This window comes from Abramis brama (assembly GCF_963993115.1).
Source record: "Abramis brama genome assembly, chromosome: 3".
NCBI lineage: Eukaryota > Metazoa > Chordata > Actinopteri > Cypriniformes > Leuciscidae > Abramis > Abramis brama.
The window spans coordinates 927,070-950,218 of record NC_139965.1 but is presented as its reverse complement, the minus strand read 5'-3'; the positions used below and the strand labels follow the sequence as shown (position 1 = coordinate 950,218).

The window sequence follows — 23,149 nt, the reverse complement described above, 5'->3', positions numbered from 1 at the left end:
CTCAAACATCTCAAACATCACTGCATATCAGGTGTCATTCATTCCTGCGGTTGAGTCTGGAGTTTATATCCAGACTGCTGCTCTTTAGTGTCGAGATCAAGTTCTGTTCATCACACAGAAGTATCATATAACTTCAGAACACTTAGAATACAGCACACAAGTCATGTGCACTACTCTTATGATAAGTTCACGGTGCTTTTTTTAATATAATTTTAAAGCTCAACCGTTTCAGTTCTGAACATCTCCTCCTGTGTTTGCCTGAAGAAAGAAAGTCTTACAGAAGAGAATGTAGTCCCGACCGTAAGGAGCCACAACTGTGATTAATGGAGAAAGAAAGAGAACTTTTAAATTAATTCACATTTAAGAGGTTTACAGCAGTGACCCCCAAAAGCATTGGTGCAGTTAAATCAAATCAAGTGTGTGTTTCTGCGTGTCTCATGAACATCACTTTACTTCATCATGTCTGAAGTCTCAGTGTGTTTCCTCCTCAAGATCTCATTTATAAAGAAAAAACAAAAGTATTTTGATTATTTATTTATTGTGTCTTTTATTAAAATGACAAAAAAAATCAATCAAAGTGTACTTCAATGTCATTTACAATATGGTTTATAAAAGAAATGTATTTCAATGTCCCCAAAGTACAGTGTCCATCTATTGAATATATCTTACAATGTCAAATTTAATTTTATATTAAATTTGCTGGGATTTCGCTCGTTTTTAAGATCAAAGTCACTCAAACTCACCGAACTGACAAACAGAAGGCTTAAAAGTGCAGTTTTAGTGTGTGTGTGTGTGTGTGTGTGTGTGTGTGTGTGTGTGTGGAGTACATCAGAAATAGAGCAGAGCATCAGTTTACTATTGTCCATCATCCAGTGTAGACAGCATCACTGATTATAATGGTTTCTTTTTGCTTTTGTTGCGTTGCATCGCGCCGCTTGCGTCCGGTGTAGCCTCTGTGTTACTCAGTAAAGGTTCACTGGACTCTACAGCTGATTCTACAGGTTCTGGACAATCCAGAATTACAAGCGGACTCTGTTCAACTACTCCTGGATTAAACAGCGGAACGACTGATCCAGTGAATCTGAAGCTCATGGTCAGCAGATGTTTCCTCTCTTTGACACTGTAAAATGACAGCTGACCGGCACCATAATCTAACAGAACTCCCAGTTGTTCAGGTCTCGGCGTCAGTGAGAGTTTAACTGGTGGATCAGAGTTGGTGAAAACGCCATTAGGACCGTCTGAACACAAGAACCAGTAACCGTTTGATTGAGTAAAAGATTTGTCTTTTGAACGAAAATTTCCATCTTTCACTACACCAATTAACCAGTAGTTTTTAGGAGGTTTATTTTCTTGTGCCAACGCAACCTCCCAATAGTGACGGCCATATTTAAATTTTTGGGCTCCAAATGCATATAATCTGTAGGGGAATCCCTCTCCAGTGTGATTATATTCTTTATTGTGCCTCACTATTTTACGGTCCTTAGAAATGCTCAAATCTGGAGATACATAATGTTCGTGAACAGAGATCTGAACTGTGAGGAAAAAACAAAGCAACAATTATTAATCCTCAAACTTGTGTGTGAGATCATATTTACATATATGCATATGAAATGTATGTAAATGAGATTGTCATACCTGCATGTTTCCTCAGTTCTTCTATAGTTATCTCTCCCCCAGCTAAAATGAAAAACAAGCAATTTGATGTTTTGAAAAGAAAAAAAAATGTTTTGAGGACATCTAGAGTTATCAATGTGTAACAGAGAAAAGTATAATTAACAAATATGAAAAGTGAGCAAATTCTTATGTTACAGTTAGACTGTAAAAGCAACAAAATGACAATGATTTGTTAATCGAGTTCATTTTTACTAACACATATGTGGACAGACCTGATCCTGAACTGACTGTTTCATTATTCAGTTCATTCTATTTTCCACCAAACCATGTTCATATTTTCTTCTGCTACAACATGCATGTAAATGTTTATTTAATGATTAGCGTGTCCCTTCAGCAGTTATGGTTCTTATAAAAATATATCAAAGAACATTTAATAAAGTACCTTCTTTTGTCAGTTTCTCCATAGCTTCATCCTCACAAACTAAAATGAAATAAAATTGGAGGGATTAATTTGGACCAATGATCATTTCTCCAGATTAAATTGCACATTTAACCAACTCCGGCATTGACTGGCATAAAACCATAGACTACTTTAACTGTATCAGAAAGTGTTTTCAGAAAAGAACAGGCATTTTCTCACAGTAATCCTGTGTCTAAAAGCTTTCGTCTGATCCATGACTGAGTTTAGATGTACATGGCATGAGTTCATGTTACTTACTTTGTTCTTCTGGTTTCTTCCCTGCAAAACAGATAAAACACATGAGATGCATAAAACATAATAACAAACTCCTAAACTCTTTTGAAATCTTTCAACCAGATTGTACCTGTTAGTTTCTGTCTGTATTTGTACAGGATCAGCCCAACCAAACCCAGAAGAGCACAGATGAGAAGGGTGAAGAAAAGTGCCTTCCATAGATCTGATGAATGTGATGAATCTGGTGGATCTGGTGGTTCTGAGAAAGAAAGTCCATATAATTTTTAACTAAACTCTAAAGCAAAATATATAAATAAATAATGCTAAAAGAAAACAAAATTTTCATTTTTGCTCATGTTCAATTCATGTGTGTTCACACCAGGCTTAATGCTGGACAAAGTTCCCTATCATGTCACAACTCGCACAACATCTCCTCCTCTGAACTCAGCAGAAGCTCAGGTCACTCTGCCATGCTGATATGGAGTTGATTTGGAGATGCACAGGTAGACTTGTTTGCCTCTCCGGAGTCCTCCCATTGCCAGCTTCTTTACTCCATGATGACCGAGGGGACCGGCATGGATGCACTGACACACAGATGGCCCTGGGGATTTCCCCCAGTGAGCTTGCTCGCACAGACACTGTGCAAGGACAGGAGAAAGGGGAGCCGGTCTTGATGGATGCCCCTTATTGGCTCGACCGGACCTGGTTTTTGGACATGATGCTCCTCATGACAGCTAAGGAATTTCCCTGAGGAAGGACCTGTTTTCTCATAGCACTCGTGTCCAGATCTCTGGAACCTCCATGTGTGGCTTCCAGACTTAAGTGGCCTACCGCAGGATCATTTTTTGGCCCTGTGTTTCTTTGAAATATCCCAGGCGACCCCCCCCCCCCCCCCTGCTAAATTAATTCCTAATTAAAACCTTAGTTCCTCTCACTCAAGCCAGAGCCTCCTCTACAAGTAGCTTATGTCTTTAAGTGGAGACTGTTCATTGATTGGTGTTCCTCCCCGCCAGGAGGACCCTCGTAAATGCCCGATCAGCTCTGTGCTTTCTTACTTGCCGGAGAGGTTTAAGAGAAGGCTGTCTCCCTCTGCCTTGAAAGAATATGTTGCTGCAATTGCAGCACATCACAAAGCAGTAGACAGTAGGTCTTAGGGAGTGTACGACCTGATCATAAGGTTCCTGAGAGGTGTCTGGAGACTAAATCCTCCTCGACCACGTCTTCTCCCCTCTTTGGACCTCTCCGCTGTACTTACAGCCCTGCAGAGAGCGCCCTTTGAGCTGCTACAGTCAGTCAAGCTTAAGATCCTGACTGAGCTCATGTCTATCAAGAGGGTAGGGGACCTGCAGGCATTTTCGGTCAGCGAAACTTGTCTGGAATTTGGGTCAGCTGACTCACGTAATCCTGAAACCCCAGCCCGGATATGTGCCCAAAGTTCCCACCACTCCCTTTCGTCGCTGTGCCCCGTTCACGCCCACGGAAAGTCGAACGTGACCGGCTGATCGGGAAAAGTCTTGGTTACTGCTGTAACCCTCGTTCCCTGAAGGAGGAAACTGAGACGACATGTCCCGTCTGCCACAACCCCGTATCACCGCTGAACGGCTGGGACCCTGTCTCGCCTCCTCAGCACAAACGAGCACAAAATGAGTGAGTTGCTGGCAAGCTTATATACCCGTATGTCTGGGGGAGTGGCTTGCCATGCAAATCTCACTTGCTAATGTCCATTGGCTTGTTTTGTTACCACTAGAAGGTGATTTGGCTCCCATAATGTCAGTCTTTTCGACGTAACGTCTCCATTCCCTCCTTCAAGGAACGAGGGATACAACAGTAACCAAGACATTCCCTTTCAAAGTGGAAATTCGACACTGCATCTTGGTGTTGACGCTATGGGGAACGCCCTCAGCATTTATTATACACATGGCAATCTTATTGGCAGACAGCAGTCCAGGAGTGTGTGCGTGTAAAGGGGTGCCTGAGCTATTTTGTCTTGCTTCCGTGTCCTCGTTATTTGACACCTGAGGACACTCATGAGCTCTGCGTTGTCTGCTTAGGATTCAGAATTCAGCCCTTGAGGGGGATGAATCACTGTGTCAAGTTTACAGTGAGGAAGCTCCACTCATGCTTGGCTCTCTTCCCGAGGGATGAGAGGCAAGTGTCTACAACCTCTCTGTCCGATTATTGGTGGAGAGGAGACAGAGTGATGAAGCCAATTAGTATATATACATATGGGGATGATTAGGAGTATAGTCAACCCCAGATTCTTCAATTCATTTGGAAGTTCATGTAATGATGTTTTCCCCTTGCAATAAAACAAATGTCCCCTTTACAGGCTTTAATGATCCATAAAACATGAATTGTAGGTTTTGACTCACCTGTGACTTTGAGAAACACCTCTCCGCTGTCATATGCACTTTCTCCACTGACATAACAGTGAAATGAACCTTCATCCTGAATCCTGAGTTTCTCCAGGCGTAGAGAGACGTCTCCATCCTTCAGGCCACCAGACTGATCTGACCACAGAGTTAGTGAGCTTCTGTTCCTGAACGATTCCTCCTGGATGTCCTGGATCTTCCCATGCTGATAGAGGAGAACAGGTTTGCTGAACTCTTGACGGTACCAGCGGATCTCCAGAGCTTCAGCGTTCTCAGGAGGAGAGATCCAGCAGGGCAGAGTGACTGTGGACCCGACATGAGCCACTGTCTGATCACGAGGAACCACAACAGTGAACGACTCTGAGAGACACAGAAGACACCCCCCCCCCCAAAAAAAAAAATACTATGCATTAGTCTTTAATGTATGTATATACTGTATTTATTTTATTTTACTAGATACAGTGACTCATAGCATTAGCAATATTTCAGATAAAATTTGCATGCAAAAAGTGTCCATTATCTATTGTCAATTATGTAACAATGTATGAAGTACAGCTCACACAGAAGTCACTTTAAAACCAAGCTGTTTTATGTTTCTCATTGCAGTGGATTCACATTTGGGCTTGGGGTAAAAATGCCCCCAATGCTCACATAAATGCCTTAAATTTAAGATGCAGGTGCAGAAACTAAAATGATTGACTGTTGTGATTAAAGTGAAATGTGAACATGAATAAAAAGTGTTGATTGCAGAATTACATCCATATCTGCTCACATTGCATCAAAGCTTTTTAAGCAGTTTTTACAGTGTTGAGCATTATAACCAATCACATTTCCACATTAATCCACGGCCAAATAGAGGAGTTTAGATTAGTCTCTGTTGAAGAAGAAATCTGCAACGCTGGAGTTTTGTTCAGCAAGCGTTCTGCAAATTCTCTCATCATGAACAACTAAGTTCAGATACAATGTCAATAAAAAAATCTTTATGCAGTGTAGACATCATTATTTATCATAACAGGAGTTCCCTTTCAAAAGCTACAATCGATGCTGCGCTGCTTAGCGCATTGGGAACGCCTTTAATCGTGACCTGCTGTGAATGTCGGTGACGTCATCGGCGCGCACCCGCGACACGAGGCTACAATTAGATGAGCCACAGGTGCATCATCAGGTCTTTTGTCTTCAGAGACCTCTTAGTGTGCAAGCATCTATTTCCTCTTTGTCTACTACAGATCTTGGTTAGGAGTTATTTAGTTTTACATCTGGCAGTGTGCAGATTTTTTTTCTTTCTCATCTCTGAACAATCTAATAAAAGAGTTTAAAAGTCAAAAAGAGAAATGAGTCAGCAAAGTAAGCGCTGTATCCCTCCATGTTCTCGTCCTATGTCAGAACTGGATACACACGCTTACTGCTTTGTGTGTTTGGGGGAGGAGCATGCGGCCGCTGCATTGGAGTCAGGAGAGTGCGAGCATTGTGAACTGTTCACAGTTAAGATGCTTCGTGCTCATCTTGGCTACTTTCAGTCCGCACCCGCATTAACATCGTGGGGCTCCCAAATCGATTTGGCTGACGAGCAAGAGACGGGTCGTCCCTTTTGCTTGCTCGCTCACCAGATCCACAAGTTCCCTCGAGTGATCCCGAAGTCCCTGGTGCTTCTTCGGCTCACGCAGGGGACGATGATGAATCTCTCTCTACGGACTTCGAGCAGCCAACCTCTGAGCATTCCTCGCACGTTGATAAGTCCGTCGAGGAATTACTCAGGGTTATTACTCGTGCGGTGGCCAGATTGCAGCTTGACTGGCCTCGCGAACAAGAGACCCCCAAACGCAGTAAGCTTGAGGATAGGTTTCTGTCCGGTGGCAGGGGGGAGGGACCGCAACATTAGTCTCTCCCCTTCTTCGAGCACCTCCATGAATCTCTAAATCATGGAGAAAACCATATACCTCTTGTGTCTTTGTTCCCTCGACGTCGACTTTTTCGACTATCGTGGGTTCGAAGGCGCAGGGGTATGCGAAGATGCCTCGGGTTGAAGAGACGCTCGCCAGCTATCTCTCACCTGGGTCTGCATCTTCGCTTAAGAGACCTACCCTCCCCACGAAGCCATGCAGAACAACATCGGCTCTCGTGGGTAAAGCTTACCAAGCTGCAGGTCAGGCTGGTGCTGCGCTGCACACAATGGCTGTGTTACAGGCGTACCAGGCTGACCTCTTGAAGGACTTGAGTGCAGGCACAACGATAGATGAGGAAGTGTTTTCTGAACTGCGCTGAGCCACAGACTTGTCTCTCCGTGCCACTAAACAGACGGCCTGTGCCATCGGCCGTTCTACAGATGTGGCCTTTAAAAATGCGCGTCTCAGAGAGAAGAATGCCGCGAGCACTTCCGAAATTCTGCGGGATTGTGCAGAAGGGGGATTAGGTGTTGGACGCAGGAAATACTAAAACCTGTAGATGGCAGTCGTGTTTCATGTGGCCATACTGAGTTGACGAAGTATGACGAAGACAATGTTTTCTTTTGCCAGTTACATAAACAGTCACATATTCTTCATAAAAATCCGACTCAAACGCGCATCATTTGTCTTTTTTTTTCTGTGTACTTACAGTAGAAGAGATGTGATGTATGATAACTGAGTCTTATAACACAATAATTTGCGAAGACCTTTGAAGAGACCGAGAGCATTTGCGCAATATCATTATCTTTAGTTCCTTTTTGCATCTTAACGTTTTAAATAGCTTTAACATGGTTGTAATGCGCTTTTCTGCATTACTGTACAGTACTTTTTATATTATCATGTTTCCCTATAGGCGTCGATTTCGGTGGGGACGGTGGGTACGCACCCACCAGATTTCGTCACGAGTCATTTTGTACCCACCACTTTTAACTTCCATCCATATTAATTTGACTTTTGGTTCGATTTTTTTTTTTTTACCGTTTTCAGTGGTTATGAGGAGCAATATGAGAGAGAAATTTGGTAATCATTGTCTGACCCAACAAAAAAAAAAAACATTATAATATTCATTTTATTTTATTTTTCGTGTTCGCATTTTTTATTTTATTTTAGAAGTCATAACTGTTGATCACCCTTTGTATGGAATTTGTGAATATGAATATTTAGAAGATTTACAAACTGTCGGCAAGACCGCAAACCAACCCCGGACATTCTGAGACTAACGTGGAAAAATCTTTATGCTTAATGCATTAAGACAGTTCAATTAAAATATTTATTAATAATGTAATGGCAAATCAGATGCGCCCAAAATATAAATGCTACGCGTTGTGCTGCAACATTACCTCACAAGAAATATCTGCACAAGAACAATCACACAAGAAATATCTGCACGAATTAAGAGTCTGGGTAAGTCGCATTATTTAAGCCTTTCATTATGTTAGGATGATTTTGTGTAGCCTATATATATATAAAAAAAAAATACTGCTGGGTTTTTACAGGCAGAGTCACATGTATTATGCTCACACTAAATTCTCTGTTGCACTTATATAAATGCGCATTGCATGCACAATCATCTTAATAGTTGTACAAAAAAGTTTTGCGCTGGCAAGAACGTCACTATGCTGTTTTAATAAAAGCAATGTTAAATATTCTGCATGCACTCATCTCCTGGAAACCACAGCAATGACAAAGCATATAAAAATTCGTAAACGTTGTCCAATACCCCTTCTTGTCTTAAGACAATTTTGACGAACCTTTTGCATTTACAAATATTTTCAAATGTCTGTATAATACAGTAGCCTACTGTAAATATTTGTGTCTATTACTATTTATAATTTATATTTTATCGTGGATGTTTTCTCACAATCATGACTTAATGTGAAGTAAACTAAAAAATCGAATGTAAAGTTGTTTTTTATGCGCCACCTGGTGGATATTCTGTGAAGCGAAACACATTGAGGGATTTTTTAAGTAGGCCCCCCCGAAAGAACTTGAAGAATTCTGCGAGACTATGCGAGACGAATTGCCGAATGCCGCGGGAGAAAACGCGCGTTTCTAAAGGCCACATCTGTATGTCTGCGTTAGCACGGAGAGGCACCTGTGGCTCAACCTCACGGGGATAAAATATAAGGACCGTGTTTTTCTTCTGGACTCCCCGGTCTCTCCCTCTGGCCTGTTTGGCGACTCGGTCAACACAGTAGTCTCCAGGTTCAGAGAGGTTAAGAGACATGAGGAGGCGTTTGTTCAGTTCCTTCCTCGCCGCACTCAAGGGGAGGAGCCATCGGCCACCCAACCTCTCCCGGTCCTTCAAGATCTAGGGAGGTGAAAAAGCAGAGTGTGGCGAACCGTGCTCCCCCTAGTAAGAACTGGGGACAGGCTCGTCGCGCTCAGCAACCTCCTAAGCCAGACCTTAAGACTATCATCAACAGAAAGAAGAAGTCCTGATGGTCTGGCGCCCAGTGTGGTGTGGGTAGCCCCCCCGCGAGACGGGGCCCGTATTACATCTGACCGCCCCTTCTCGTTACCCCCACGAAACCTCTCCATCCCCGCCACCTCTGGTGCTTCGGGGGGGCAGCGGTTTCCAGCGAATTGTTAGATGTTCCGTTGCTTCCTGCTGTCATCCAGGACACGGAACATCTAACATCCCCTCAAAAGGAAGTGTTAAAATTGAGAGAAACTTGGAAACGTGGAAACTTCTGCCAGGCATTTCTGCGTGGGTATTAAGCACAGTACAGATAGGATACAGAATCCACTTTATTCATAGCCCAACGGCGTGGTATCCACGTCCGTGAGACCGGAGCTGATGCATGTACTGTCGCAAGAGCTACAAACTCTTCTGAGCAAAGAGGCCATAGAACATGTTCCTCTTCCATAGAGGCAGTCGGGCTATTAAGTCAAGTCAAGTCAAGTATATTTGTATAGCGCTTTTCACAATACAGATTGCATCAAAGCAGCTTCACAGCATTAAACCAAAATAACACAACAAGGTTGTTTCTAGTGTAAATTTATTGATTGATAAAATTAAATTAATATCCCCAAAATATCCCCAACTGAGCAAGCCAAAGGCAACAGTGGCAAGGAACCGAAAACTCCATCAAGTGACCTAATGGTGTCCTAAAACTCCATCAGGTGACCCAATGGAGAAAAAAAACCTTGGGAGAACCCAGGCTCAGTCGGGGGCCAGTTCTCCTCTGGCATTTATGAACTAGAGGCCAGATTGTAGTTTGAACAGTAAGATTTAAAATGTTATATGAATGCCTGGCTGAAGAGATGCGTCTTTAATCTAGTTTTAAACTGGGAGAGCGAGTCTGAGCAACAAACAGTATCAGGAAGGCTATTCCAGAGTTTCGGAGCTAAATGTGAAAATGCTCTCCCTCCTTTGGTGGATCTGGATATCCTAGGTATGACCAAAAGCCTCGAATTTAGTGATCTTAAAGAGCGCGATGGATTATAGGGCGATAGAAGATCCGTTAAATAGACTGGAGCTAAGCCGTTTAGGGCTTTATAAGTCAGTAGCAATACCTTGTAATTGATACGGAACTTTATAGGTAACCAATGCAGTGATGATAAAATCGGTGTTATATGATCATATTTTCTTGATCTAGTAAGAACTCTAGCGGCTGCATTTTGGACTAACTGTAGCTTGTTTATTGAGGATGCAGGACAACCAGCTAATAAAGCATTACAGTAATCTAGTCTCGAGGTCATGAATGCATGAACTAACTTTTCTGCATCGGAAACTGATAGCATATTACGTAGCTTAGCAATGTTTCTAAGGTGGAAAAAGGCTGTTCTTGTAACATATGAAATATGATTTTCAAAAGACAGGTTGCAATCGAGTATAACACCCAGGTCTTTTACTGTAGAGGATAAAGTAACAGGACATCCTACGATGTTAAAATTGTATTGTGAGAGGTTTTGTGGGCGGTTTTTTGAACCGATAAGTATTACCTCTGTCTTGTCTGGATTTAATAAAAGAAAATTACGCGTCATCCAATCTTTGATATCTTTAACACATTCTGTCAATTTGGATAATTTAGCGTTTTCATCCGGCCGTGATGAAATATATATTTGAGTGTCATCAGCATAACAATGGAAACTAATTCCATGTTTCCTTATAATATTTCCAAGTGGCAGCATATATATTGAGAATAACAGAGGGCCCAACACAGATCCCTGCGGCACTCCATAGTTTACTGGAGTTATGATCGATTTTTCTCCATTTAAAGAGACAAAATGGTAGCGGTCAGATAGGTATGATTTGAACCAGCTTAATGCTTGTCCTTGAACACCCGTATAATTTTGTAGTCGATCTAAGAGTATTGTGTGATCTATAGTATCGCACACAGCACTTAGATCAAGTAAAACTAGTATTGAGAAACAGCCTTGGTCAGAAGCTAAAAGTAAATCATTTGTGATTTTAACGAGCGCAGTTTCAGTGCTGTGATGCGGTCTGAATCCAGACTGAAACTTTTCATAGATATCATTTTCTTGTAAGAAAGAGCCCAGTTGAGCGGACACAACTTTTTCTAGTATTTTAGACATAAATGGGAGATTTGAAATTGGTCTATAATTTGCTAGATTATTAAGATCTAATTGTGGTTTCTTAATGAGAGGTTTTATAACTGCCAGTTTAAATGTTCTTGGAACATGACCTAAAGATAAAGATGAGTTAATAATATTGAGAGGCTCTTCCACTACAGGTAACACTTCTTTCAGTAGTTTAGTTGGTATAGGATCTAATAAACATGTTGTTGTTTTAGATGAAGTGATAAGTTTATTTAACTCTTTTTGTTCTATAGTTGTAAAGCACTGTAATTGTTCTTGAGGGGTGATAATTGAGGCTGAATTATAAGGCGCGATTGAAGATTGAACGTTTACAATTGTGGTTCTGATGCTTTCTATTTTCTCAGTGAAGAAGTTCATGAAATCATTACTACTGAACTGTAAAGGGATATTTCGTTCGGGTGACTTCTGTTTATTTGTTAGTCTAGCCACGGTGTTAAATAAAAACCTAGGATTATTTTGATTATTTTCTATTAGTTTGCGGAGGTGCTCAGCCCTGGCCGCTTTAAGGGCCTTTTTATAACGTGACATACTGTCTTTCCACGCGATTCTAAAGACCTCTAAATTAGTTTTTTTTTCCATTTACGCTCTAAATTACGGGTTTCTCTCTTTAGAACATGCGTAGTATTGTTGTACCATGGTGCTTTAATTTTCTCTCTGACCTTTTTTAATTTAATAGGTGCAACAACATCCAATGTTCTAGAGAGAATGGTGCTCATAGTGCTAGTTAGTTCTTCTAGTTCATCTGTTTGTTTGGGTTCAGGCAGCAGATGAGACAGATTAGATAAGCAATTTGAGAAATTATCTATGGTGGATGGAAGGATTGTTCTGCCTGGTCGATAACGCGGCGCCGCATGACATATTACAGCAGTACGTAATATGCAAGTTACCATGTAATGGTCAGTGACATCATCACTTTGTGGAATGATATCTATATCAGTTGGATCGGTTCCATATGATATAATTAAATCGAGTGTGTGATTAAGACGATGAGTTGGTCCGGTGACGTTTTGCTTGACCCCAAAGGAGTTTAATAAATCTGTAAACGCAGCCCCTAACGCATCATTTGGATTGTCTACATGTATGTTAAAATCTCCAACAATTAATGCTTTATCTACATTGACTAATAGGTCTGAGAGAAAATCTGCAAACTCTTTTAGGAAATCAGCGTAAGGCCCAGGCGGTCTATATACGGTAGCCAAGGCTAGAGATAATAGGGCTGTTTTTCTAACATCTAAGAGCGTAACATTTAGTACAAGTACTTCAAACGAAATAAACTTATAACCCGTTTTCTGAGTAACATTGAGAATATCTCTATAGATTGTTGCAACACCGCCGCCACGACCAATCAGACGGGGCTTGTGCTTATAGGAGTATCCAGATGGAGTAGACTCATTTAGACCAAAATAATCATTTGGTTTAAGCCAGGTTTCAGTAAGGCAAAGTACATCGAAGCTATTATCCGTGACTATTTCATTTACAATAACTGCCTTAGGTGTGAGTGATCTAATGTTTAGAAGACCTAGCTTTAAAAATTGTTTTTGTTTACTAATAGCAACATTTTCTGGTTTAATAACAATTAGATTGTTCCTAGATCCTGCAGTAGATTTATTATTTGGTCTCACTAAACGAGGAATAGACACAGTTTCTATGCAATGTTCAACACTAGTATTTATATCAGTTAAATTGGTGCAGCAGAGACTATGATTTGGACTTTTGGTTACTAGTCAAAAAGTATTTAACATTTTGGAGATGTTATCCGACAAAAGATCTGCTCCGAATCTGCTTGGGTGTAAGCCATCAGCACGGAAAAGCCTAGGACGCTCCCAAAACAGATTCCAATTATTTAGAAAGAGCAGTTTCTGCTCATTGCACCATGACATTAACCATTCATTTAGCGCGAACAATCTACTAAATTTTTCATGTCCTAGTCGGTACGTGGGAAGCGGTCCTGACACAATAATCGTTGTTTAGGACGATGTGCTGCGTACCGTATCGATCAGATTCCTGAAGTCTTTTTTCAGAATCTCCGTCTGGCGCAGCCTGATGTCGTTCACTCCCGCGTGCAGGACCACAGTTCCGACGCGCTCGTCATCGTTCAGAATCTCGGGAACGCGAGCAGCGATTTCAGAAACACGAGCACCAGGAAAGCAGTGACTGTGCACCTTACTTTTACCTAACGTAGCATGTACGTGCCGAACGATGGAATCGCCGATGATCAAAGCATCGTGTTCTGTTTCGCGGAGAGGGGAGAAGCGGTTCTGTGTGGATAGCTCGAAAACCGGGAGGGTCGGAGAGAGTTTTGGTCTGGGCCTGACTCGCGTCTTCCGCTGCGGAACCACCCAGGCTTCGTGGTGGCGTGTTGGAGCCGGAGTGAACGAGACCATGGCTGATCGCGACCTCGGCGCTCGGGACCGATGCTGAGAAACGCACAGAGTAGACGAGGTCGGAGTCAGCAGGTTAGTAACGTTAGTCACTGATTTGTGTGCATCGGCGCGTGATGTTTTATTACAGCAGATACTTCCTGGTTCCCAAGAAGGACGGGGGGTTGCGTCCAATCTTAGATCTTCGAGGCAGTACAGTCAGTTAAACCGTACAGTCAATGCGCTCAAGTTCAAGATGTTAACCGTCAAGACGGTCGTGTCGCAAATTCAACGTCACGATTGGTTCGTCACGATCGATCTGAAGGACGCATATTTTCACATACAAATATTGCCACAACACAGGAAGTTCCTGAGGTTCGCTTTCAGGGGTGAAGCATACCAATTTCGGGTTCTTCCATTTGGCTTAGCCTTGTCACCCCGCACGTACACAAAATGCATGGATGCAGCACTGGTTCCATTAAGACTCCAGGGCATTCGCATTTTGAATTACATAGACGACTGGTTAATACTAGCACTATCGCAAAAGGTGGCGCTTCAACACAGAGACATTGTGTTAGCTCATCTAGTTTCTCTAAGGTTGAGACTCAATACCAAGAAAGGTGTTCTTTCTCCTGCACAGAGAACGACTTATCTCGGGATCGTTTGGGATTCGATTACGATGCGGGCACAACTGTCTCCCACTCGAATCGAGACCATTCGGCTAACCATGAGTAAAGTCTGGCTAGACCAAGATCGCACTGTTCGTCAGTACCAAAAAATTTTAGGTTTCATGGCCAAGTTCCTGTCACTCAGGGCAGTTTACATTCCAGGACATCTGAATGTTGGAGCGGATTTACTGTCCAGACAGAAACTGCCAATGGGGGAATGGAAACTCCACCCAGAAGTAGTAAAACAGATCTGGACCAGATTTTATGAAGCGGAGGTGGACCTCTTCGCCTCCCAACAGACAGCGCAATGTCCCCTCTACGTCTCTCTGAGTCACCCAGCCCCACTGGGTCTGGACGCGATGGCACACACATGGCCCAAAATGCGCCTGTATGCATTTCCTCCAGTATCTCTGCTCCCGGGAGTTCTAGCCAGAGTTCGCCAACAAGGGTCTTGCCTCTTACTGATAGCGCCTCGTATGGTTCTCGGAGATAATATCTCTCCTCTGCGGCTCGCCATGGGCGATTCCGGAGAGGAGGGACCTTCTGTCCCAGGCGGAGGGCACGATATTCCATCCCAGGCCCAACCTGTGGAACCTTCATGTTTGGCCCCTGATGGGTACCAACTGAGGGGCACTGGGCTTTCGCCTGCCGTTATTGAGACCATTCTAAGTGCTAGGGCTCCACTAGAAAGAGTTATGCCAACAAATGGGGTGTCTTTGAAAGGTGGTGTGTCGTACATAATGCAGATCCGGTCAACTGCCAGATTGCTTCAGTTCTGGACTTCCTGCAGGAAAAATTATCAACAGGCACATGCCCCGCCACTCTCAAGGTTTATGTGGCCGCTCTTTCGGCTTGCCACGCCTTGGTTGACAGGGTGCCACTCGGGAGACATCCTCTGCTCGCTCGCATTATTCGTGGGGCCAGACGACTGAGGCCTCCCGTAAGAACCAAGATCCCTTTATGGGACTTAGCCTCGAGGGTCTGGTTGAGATCCCCTTTGAATCTCTAGAGTCAGCGTCTGACAAAATTCTGACCCTACAGATGGTTTTTCTTATGGCTATAACCTCTCTAAAAAGAATCGGGGACATGCAGGCTCTGTCAATATCACCATCCTGCTTAGACTTTGCCCCAGGAATGGTGAAAGTGATTTTGCATCCTCATCCTGATTCCCTGCCTAAGGTACCTTTCTCGGCTGTACATCCGGTCACTCTTGAGGCTTTCTGCTCCCCGCCGTTCACAACGTCGGAGCAGGAGAGATCTCACAGACTGTGCCCAGTCCATGCTCTTCAGACCTACGTCCACTGCACTAGCCAGTGGCGTAAGTCAGAGCAACTGTTCGTCTGTTATGGTCACCAAACAGACCATGTCACATTGGGTCAGGGATGCTATTGCTCTTGCCTATGAGGCGTGCGGCCAAGCTTCGCCAACGGGTCTAAGAGCTCACTCCACCAGGGGGGTTGCCTCCTCTACTGCTCTGGCAAGGGGTGCCCCCTTACAATTTGTTTGTGATGCGGCAGGCTGGTCCTCTCCGCACACATTCATAAGATTTTATAGCTTGGATGTTCATGCCACTCCGGGCTCTCACGTCCTTGAGTCAACGTCACAAGCTAATGTCTAGGGCTTTCTTGCGTTCTTGTGAGCACACCTGCACAACCGTAAGGTCCAGACACCTTCAAGCACAGCGGCGTAGGCATTCTCGTTCCCAATGCGCTAAGCAGCACAGCATCGATTGTAGCTTTTGAAAGGGAACGTTCCGGGTTACTTGTCTGTAACCCTGTTCCCTGAAAAAGCGGAACGAGATGCTGCGCTGCATTGCCGTGCTGAAGATGTCCCGGGACTGCTCTTCAGACAAAATATCCTGACGATGCACCTGTGGCTCATCTATTTATAGCCTCGTGTCGCGGGTGCGCGCCGATGATGTCACCGACCGCTATATTACCTCCAGTCGATTCCATCGACGTGTTTACACACAATTTTCACAGCTGGTCACGATTAAAGACGTTCCCAATGCGCTAAGCAGCGCAGCATCTCGTTCCGCTTTTTCAGGGCCCTACCCCAATAGCCCTACCCTGTAATTAGATCCTATTGTTTAATTTTATCATTTATATAGGCCTACTTTATGTAGCCAATTTAAAATTACATTGATCCCATTATATTATGCAATTGTTGTGTAAATACATTAATGCCACCCCTGAGCAGCATTAAACAGTCTGTGTCTAAACATGCCATTCTGTGCCACATTGGCAGTGTAAAGATGGCTTGTGTTGATGCTGATCAAATTTTATTGGCAACAGAAATTCTGTTGGATTAAATTAATTGATTAAATTTAAATATTAGACATATAAAACACATTTTACAAGGTAATTATAAAAGTGCTTTTACAAAACTAAAAAATGCTGCTGAACCTGATGTAGGCCTATATACTGTATTTATTCATTATATTTACTAGTCATTGTGGATCTAAATCTGGAGCAGTTTTGCACAGGTTAGAAATACATGTAAGCATTGCAAACAGTGAATGTTTAACCAGGGTTATTTTTGAACTTTAGACTCTGATATTGAATATTGAAGGAGTGGAGTTAGAGATAAGACAGACTGTGTCTCAAATAACCTATTGTAAATAATCTTCCATGTCTGCGTAATATTTAATCTATAGTGCAATAATAATAGAAAGTGTTCACATATACAAATTACTCGATAAATATGAACATTTGTTGATTTCATTTGGTTTGTGTGGAATATTAAAGCCGTAAAAATGAATGAAATCCAAACGTGTTTTGTTTCTTACCAGAAGTTTCTATGAGGAGATTCACCAGTAAAGCGATGATAATAATCGACATCATTTCTGAGAAAACACAGACTCAAATAAAACAAAATCCAGATTTCTCCAGAAACACACAAATAATATGAGAGATATAATAAATCAGACTGTCGTGTTCAGTGAGGAAACAGAAACTCACCGGAGACAAAGACTCGTCCGTTAAATCACAGTGTTAATTACGATGAATTTGAGCCATTAGACACATTCAGCACATTAATATATAAATATAATTCATAAAAGCAGACGGAATTTAGTGAGAATCAAACGTGCTCCTGTTTTCCCTCCTGCTTTACTTTCACTTTAACGTCAGTTTAATGATCCTCAATGAAACACAGACGTCATCAGAACACTCAGTCAGTATGTGTGTATTTGCACATGTGTGTGTGTAAGGGTGGATCTCCTGCAGTGGTTCAAGCTGCAAGACTGCAGAATGACTAAAGAAACGTTATTAGCAAGATTGTAGAAAACTGCACATTTCTTGTCTATTCCACTCACTGCTACTTATACCAACGACAGAAATAAGCGCAGTTACAATAGCTTAATATGTGGGAGAGCGTTGCTATAGAGAGTGACGATATTGTATTGCAATAGGTAGCACTTCAAAGTCAATACCAAATCACAACTAGTTAGCACATTATTTGTAATTGAAAAAGTTTAATGCCAAAATATGGTTATGGTTACACTAAAAATAGTTACAAAATAGATGTATGAGATGATAAAAACCAATAATTTTACCCAGCATATATGTAAAATGTTACCTGAGAGAGAGAGAGAGAGAGAGAGAGAGAGAGAGAGAGAGAGAGAGAGAGAGAGAGAGAGAGAGAGAGGGACCCAGAGAATAAGAAGAGAGAGCCAGAGCATCAAAGAGACAGTGCAACAGTTACAATCTTCTTGGTAACACTTTAGTATACTGTTCTTACTGCATAACTAATAGGGAATTATTGAAGAACTAATAGGTAATTCTTCATTAACTACTTCTTTGCTACTGTTAACTACTAAGGAAGATGTGTTAACTAATCAGTATGTAATAGAATTGTATGATTGTGTTAAGTATCAGTTAGTTAATCAATATTCTGTCATACCGCCTGAAGAACTATTATTAATTATCTACTAATTAAGGTTGATTTAAAAATTAGGAAGTTATTAGAAAAATAACTTAGAAGTAACTAATGAACAGTCATACACAACTACATTGAGTTGTGCCCTTCCTTATTTACTAATGTTATTAATAGAAGTAGTATTATGAAAATACAATTTTAACAAATACATATAAATGTTAAAGAGGTTTTTGCCTGTGTGGTTCTGTGAGTGTTCTAAAGGAACCCCACTCAAGTGCCTTGCCATAACTAACCTCAGATTAGTTTTTATATTTTATTTACAGTACTGTGTGTGTGTCTGTATTCCTCAGCATAGAATGCCATTGAGTAAATTCATGTATTTGAGGCAACAGCTGAGGGGAACTGAGAATAATGGGAACTTATTAGTAATTAATAAATAATTATCAAAAAATTCTGCAGGAATTACTTAGAACCTGAAACAGTATTCTAAAGTGAAATATGGGAACACATTAGTAATTAATAAAGAATTACCACATACCTCTGACTCAAATCAAACTTTCTATTAACGTAATCATCTAAACCTTTGTAAAATACACGACAATAACTGATTTACGTGATATCTTCCTTTATTTCAGATGAGAACATTTCTTAATACAGCATGAATTTGATTTCGTTTTAACATGTGCAATACTGCCTACATTAAAAGCATCTTTTGCAGCGATTTTTGAGTGAGCATATCAGTGAACATCCCTGACCACTCGGTGAGTTTCACGTCTTTGTAAACGAAAGTTTAATGTGTTTTAGGAAGGAATGTTCCAGTGCACCTAGACAACCATTGTGGGGGTGGGGGGGAAAGCGAAATAAACCTAAAATTCTCGGGACAGGAGCATGTGTCCAAAATTTAATCTTAACCGTTCTATTTCTTCAGATACGATCTGTAAACAGGGCTTTAAGTGTAAAATACCGAACTTGTCCTTTAACAGTAGTGATTTAAGTGTTAATAAATAATTACCTATTAGTTCTTCAGTAATTCCTTATTAGTTATGTAGTAAATAAGAAACAGTATTCTAAAGTGTTACCATCTTCTTTTATCCCTTCTGTGACCATGTGACTAAAACCCAAATGTGAGACATTCAAACCGACCAATCAGATAATTACACTTCCCCCACTGTACTAAAGGTGTGACAACCCGAATTACACACATCTTGTCCTACAGGCCTTGATCACTATCAGCCCCTCGGTGCCTTTAGGAACTCCAAATGGTCCTTGTGGGAGAAAGAGGGGGTGGAAAACAATAAAGCTAATGGCTGCGTTCGAAACCGCATACTTCCCTACTATATAGTATGGTAAAAAGAGTAGGCGAGCGAAAAAGTATGTACGAGTCCTCTGTGTTCATAAAAGAGTAGGCGAGAATTACCTGGGTGACATACTAATTATCGCGAGATTCGGACGTACGTATACTTATAGTGCGTTCGAATATGCCTACTTTCCTACTATATAGTAGGCAAAAACAGTATGTGAAGGAAGCAGTACGTTTGAAACATATCAGTATTCATAAAAGAGTAGGCGAGAAGTTCCCGGATGGCTTACTACTTCCGCCCGGATTTTTGAGTGCTCAACCATGGATACTTTTCTATCCCAGGAGGCCACGAGAGAGGATACGTCATAAAAGAAGAAGAAGAAGAAAAAGATACGTCATACTCAAACATGGCTGAACAAATGGAGAGGTCTTTCAAATGTGAGTATTAGCCTACAAACCAAATCGCATGTGTTGAATACTGTACAGTAAACTGTTGAATTGTTGAAGGTGTAAAGACGCTATATAATATGGTTCATTTGTGATTTTGCTGTAAATTACATTTTATTATCTATAGCTATATTAGCTAACAGAGGAGCTCTAGTAAGGACACATACGTCTCCAAAGTGGATTTGCATACATTTTAAACTGTATACATCTAAATTACTAAATGTCTATTAAATATCTAGCAAGAAAATATTCTATAAGAATTGCAGATTACTACTACGTCTAATAGATATGAAATAGACATCTGAGTGATGTATGTGTACTATTGTTTAGGAGAATTTTTTTTTTTTCATTAGACGAATGTTTAATACATTTAGATTAAGTAACTAAACATAAGTAATCTACAGGGTGGGCCATTTATATGGATACACCGTAATAACATGGGAATGGTTGGTGATATTAAAGTCCTGTTTGTGGCACATTAGTATACGTGAGGGGGCAAACTCCTCAAGATGGGTGGTGTGTACTAATATATACTAATGTGCCACAAACAGGACTTTAATATCACCAACCATTCCCATGTTATTACGGTGTATCCATATAAATGGCCCACCCTGTATTTCATTTGTCCATTAGTAGCCTACTGTTGAACAATTGTGGAACGTTTATGATGGATAAAAAGCTAGGTTACTTATCAGCAACAACCTCAACATGTAAATGTAGTATTGAGCTCATAAATCACAGAGGTAACGTGAATCTTGTCTGGATGTTACAGGTGACTACTGATTACTGACGTGATGGCATTATTTCGGGAGATGGAGGAGAGAGAAGAGGAGAGAGAGCGGAAAGCTGCTGAGAGGGAGGAGAGGCTTTGGAGGGAAATGGAGGAGAAGGAGGAACGACGAGGACAAGAGAGAAGAGAGAGAGAAGAAAGACAAGAAAGAGAAGTAAGAGAAAGAGAGGAGAGATGGCACCGGGAGGCAATTGAGAAGGAGGAAAGGAGAGAACGAGAAGTTGCAGAAAGGGATGAACGATTTTTATCTGTCCTTGAAATCCTTGCTAAGAAATAAATTATGTGGGAAAAAAAAAACATCTTATGGTCATTTACACATTTGGGTTAATGTGAATAAAATGTATTTATATATATATATACACAGTACTGTGCAACGACAACAACAAATGGTGGCCTAAGACTTTTGTACAATGTTATGTAAAACAAACTATTTCTAGGCAGTCACAGTGCATTATAGACTTCTATAAATTTAGTCATACTTTTAGTTTGATAAAATTCATAAATTAAATATTTATAAAGTGATGAATCATTAGTGAATGTGTGGTGTAATGTAAAAAAAAACACACTTTAAAACAGTTTTATTGGAATTTATTAAATGACTTCTAAATGCATTCAGAGCTCATGCAGGGATTTTCAAGGCAGGTCATGGAGGGTTCAGTCCAGCACTCCTGTCTGTAATTTGTTATTAATTGGTTTAAATTGATTCAGGTGTGTATAATTAGGGTTGAAAACTCTGAACTTGAGACGGTTTACACAAACTACCTTAAGTTTTGCATTAACTACCCACTGTTAAAATAGTGACTAAAGGGTTTGTGAACCCAAGCAAATAATTGAGTCATTATTTACTCACCTTCATGTTGTTTGAACCCTTTGTTTTTTGTTTTGTTTTCCTGAACACAAAAGGTGATTTTGGTCAGGTTTGTACTGTTGGTTTAATACAACATCAGTCAATGGACTTTCAGAAGATTCAAAAACATTATCAAATAATGCCAAGAAGCTTCTGATAGTTGGCCTCCATTGACTGATATTGTGTTAAACCAGCAGAACAAACTTGACAAAAATCCCCTTTTGTATTTAAACAATAAAAAATAAAATAAAAAACAGAGTAATGTAACGGCATGAAAGCAAGCAAATAATGGCTGTATTTATATGTTGAGGTGAACTAACCCTTTTTCCCACTAAGTAGAAATTGTAGTAAATGTATGTATTTTGTAGTAATACCTTGAAGAAATAAGCAGCTTTGAGCGTTTATGCCCGAGACTGTTTCTTTACAAAGATCCATCAAATTTATGCATTTGGCAGATGTTTTTATCCAAAGTGACTAAATGCATTTATTACAGTGACAATGACCCTGGACAAACCTGGAGTAAAGAGCCTTGCTGATCAACCAGCAATCTTCTGCTAACCAGTTCAGTGGTTTAGCCCACTACACCACAAAGGTAGTAAAGCTCTAACAAATATTTGCATGTAATTGTTAACCTATAAAATGACATTTGACAAGAAATGGAATGCTGACAACATGAATTGAAAAAAAAAAAACATTTTAATCTTCCTAAATATTTTAAAGGTAGTCGTGCTCATGGAGAGCAGGCACAGGGATGTTTGGAGCAGACACAGCGGCAGCCAGATTGTCCCGCACATCATCTCCCACTCTTGCTTCAAGGTTGCGGGGCTCAGGGGGGCCGTCATCAAGGTCTTCCTCATCCTCTGGCTCAACAATATCTCCATTGACCAGAGCGAGATTGTGAAGCACAGCGCAGCACGCAACAACCTCAGGCACGAAGGCAGGGCTCACCTCCAAGGCCTTGAAGAAAATGCAGCGCCAGCGTGTCTTCAGCATCCCAAAAGCTCTCTCCACGATGTTGCGGGCACGGGAGTGCTTGCTGTTGAAGCGAGCCTGCACAGGGTTCTGCACCGGCTCTCTGTACGGGGTGATGAGGCAGATGGGGGCACTCAGGCAAGGATAGCCTCCATCCCCGAGGATGCATTTGCCTGCAGGTGGATAAAGGCCTTCAGCATACACAGGGCTGTTCCTCAGCACCCTGGCATCGTGCACAGACCCAGGATATCCCACAAAGACATCTAGGAATTTCCCCCGGTGATCAGTGATGGCCTGGAGTTGGATGGAGTGAAACAGCTTCCGGTTGAAATAACAGTGGGAGTTATTTGCTGGAGGTTTGATACGGATATGACAGCCGTCTATCGCACCAACTGCTCTGCTGAAAGCTGGTGACCCAGCCAGCTGTGCAAATCCTGCTCCCACTGCCTCCAGGTCATCTCCGGTCGGAAAGCAAATCACCCTCCTCAAAATTCCTATGATGGCCTTGCTTACTCTGTGCACAATGTCATGCACAGAGGTCTTGGGGATATCAAAGGTCTGCGACACCACCCTGTAAGATGCTGCATGAGCCAGCCAGTAGAGGAACACAAGCACCTCGATGTCCCGTTCCCATCCATGGTCAGATTCCAGTCTGACTGCACCAATCAGGGACCTGATGGACGGCAGAGACAGGCGA

The 23,149-nt window shown here is 41.6% G+C and overlaps 1 protein-coding gene across 3 annotated transcripts; it reads right to left on the bottom strand.

Moving 5' to 3' along the window:
- Positions 1 to 549: 549 nt before the first annotated feature.
- Positions 550 to 17,371, bottom strand: LOC311079264 (butyrophilin-like protein 8). Of its 3 annotated transcripts, none has more exons than XM_084108524.1 (8): positions 17,178 to 17,371; positions 17,006 to 17,062; positions 4,681 to 5,040; positions 2,439 to 2,567; positions 2,333 to 2,353; positions 2,057 to 2,095; positions 1,636 to 1,677; positions 550 to 1,532 (listed from the first exon to the last, which is right to left on the bottom strand). In XM_084108524.1, the coding sequence occupies exons 2-8, from the start codon at positions 17,058 to 17,060 to the stop codon at positions 892 to 894; spliced, it is 1,287 nt and encodes a 428-aa protein (XP_083964650.1). In that variant the 5' UTR covers positions 17,061 to 17,062; positions 17,178 to 17,371; the 3' UTR covers positions 550 to 891. The 3 variants fall into 3 exon arrangements, with proteins under 3 accessions (XP_083964650.1, XP_083964651.1, XP_083964652.1); XM_084108525.1 differs by having other exon boundaries at positions 2,439 to 2,558; XM_084108526.1 differs by lacking the exon at positions 2,057 to 2,095.
- Between the last annotated feature and the right edge of the window lie 5,778 nt (positions 17,372 to 23,149).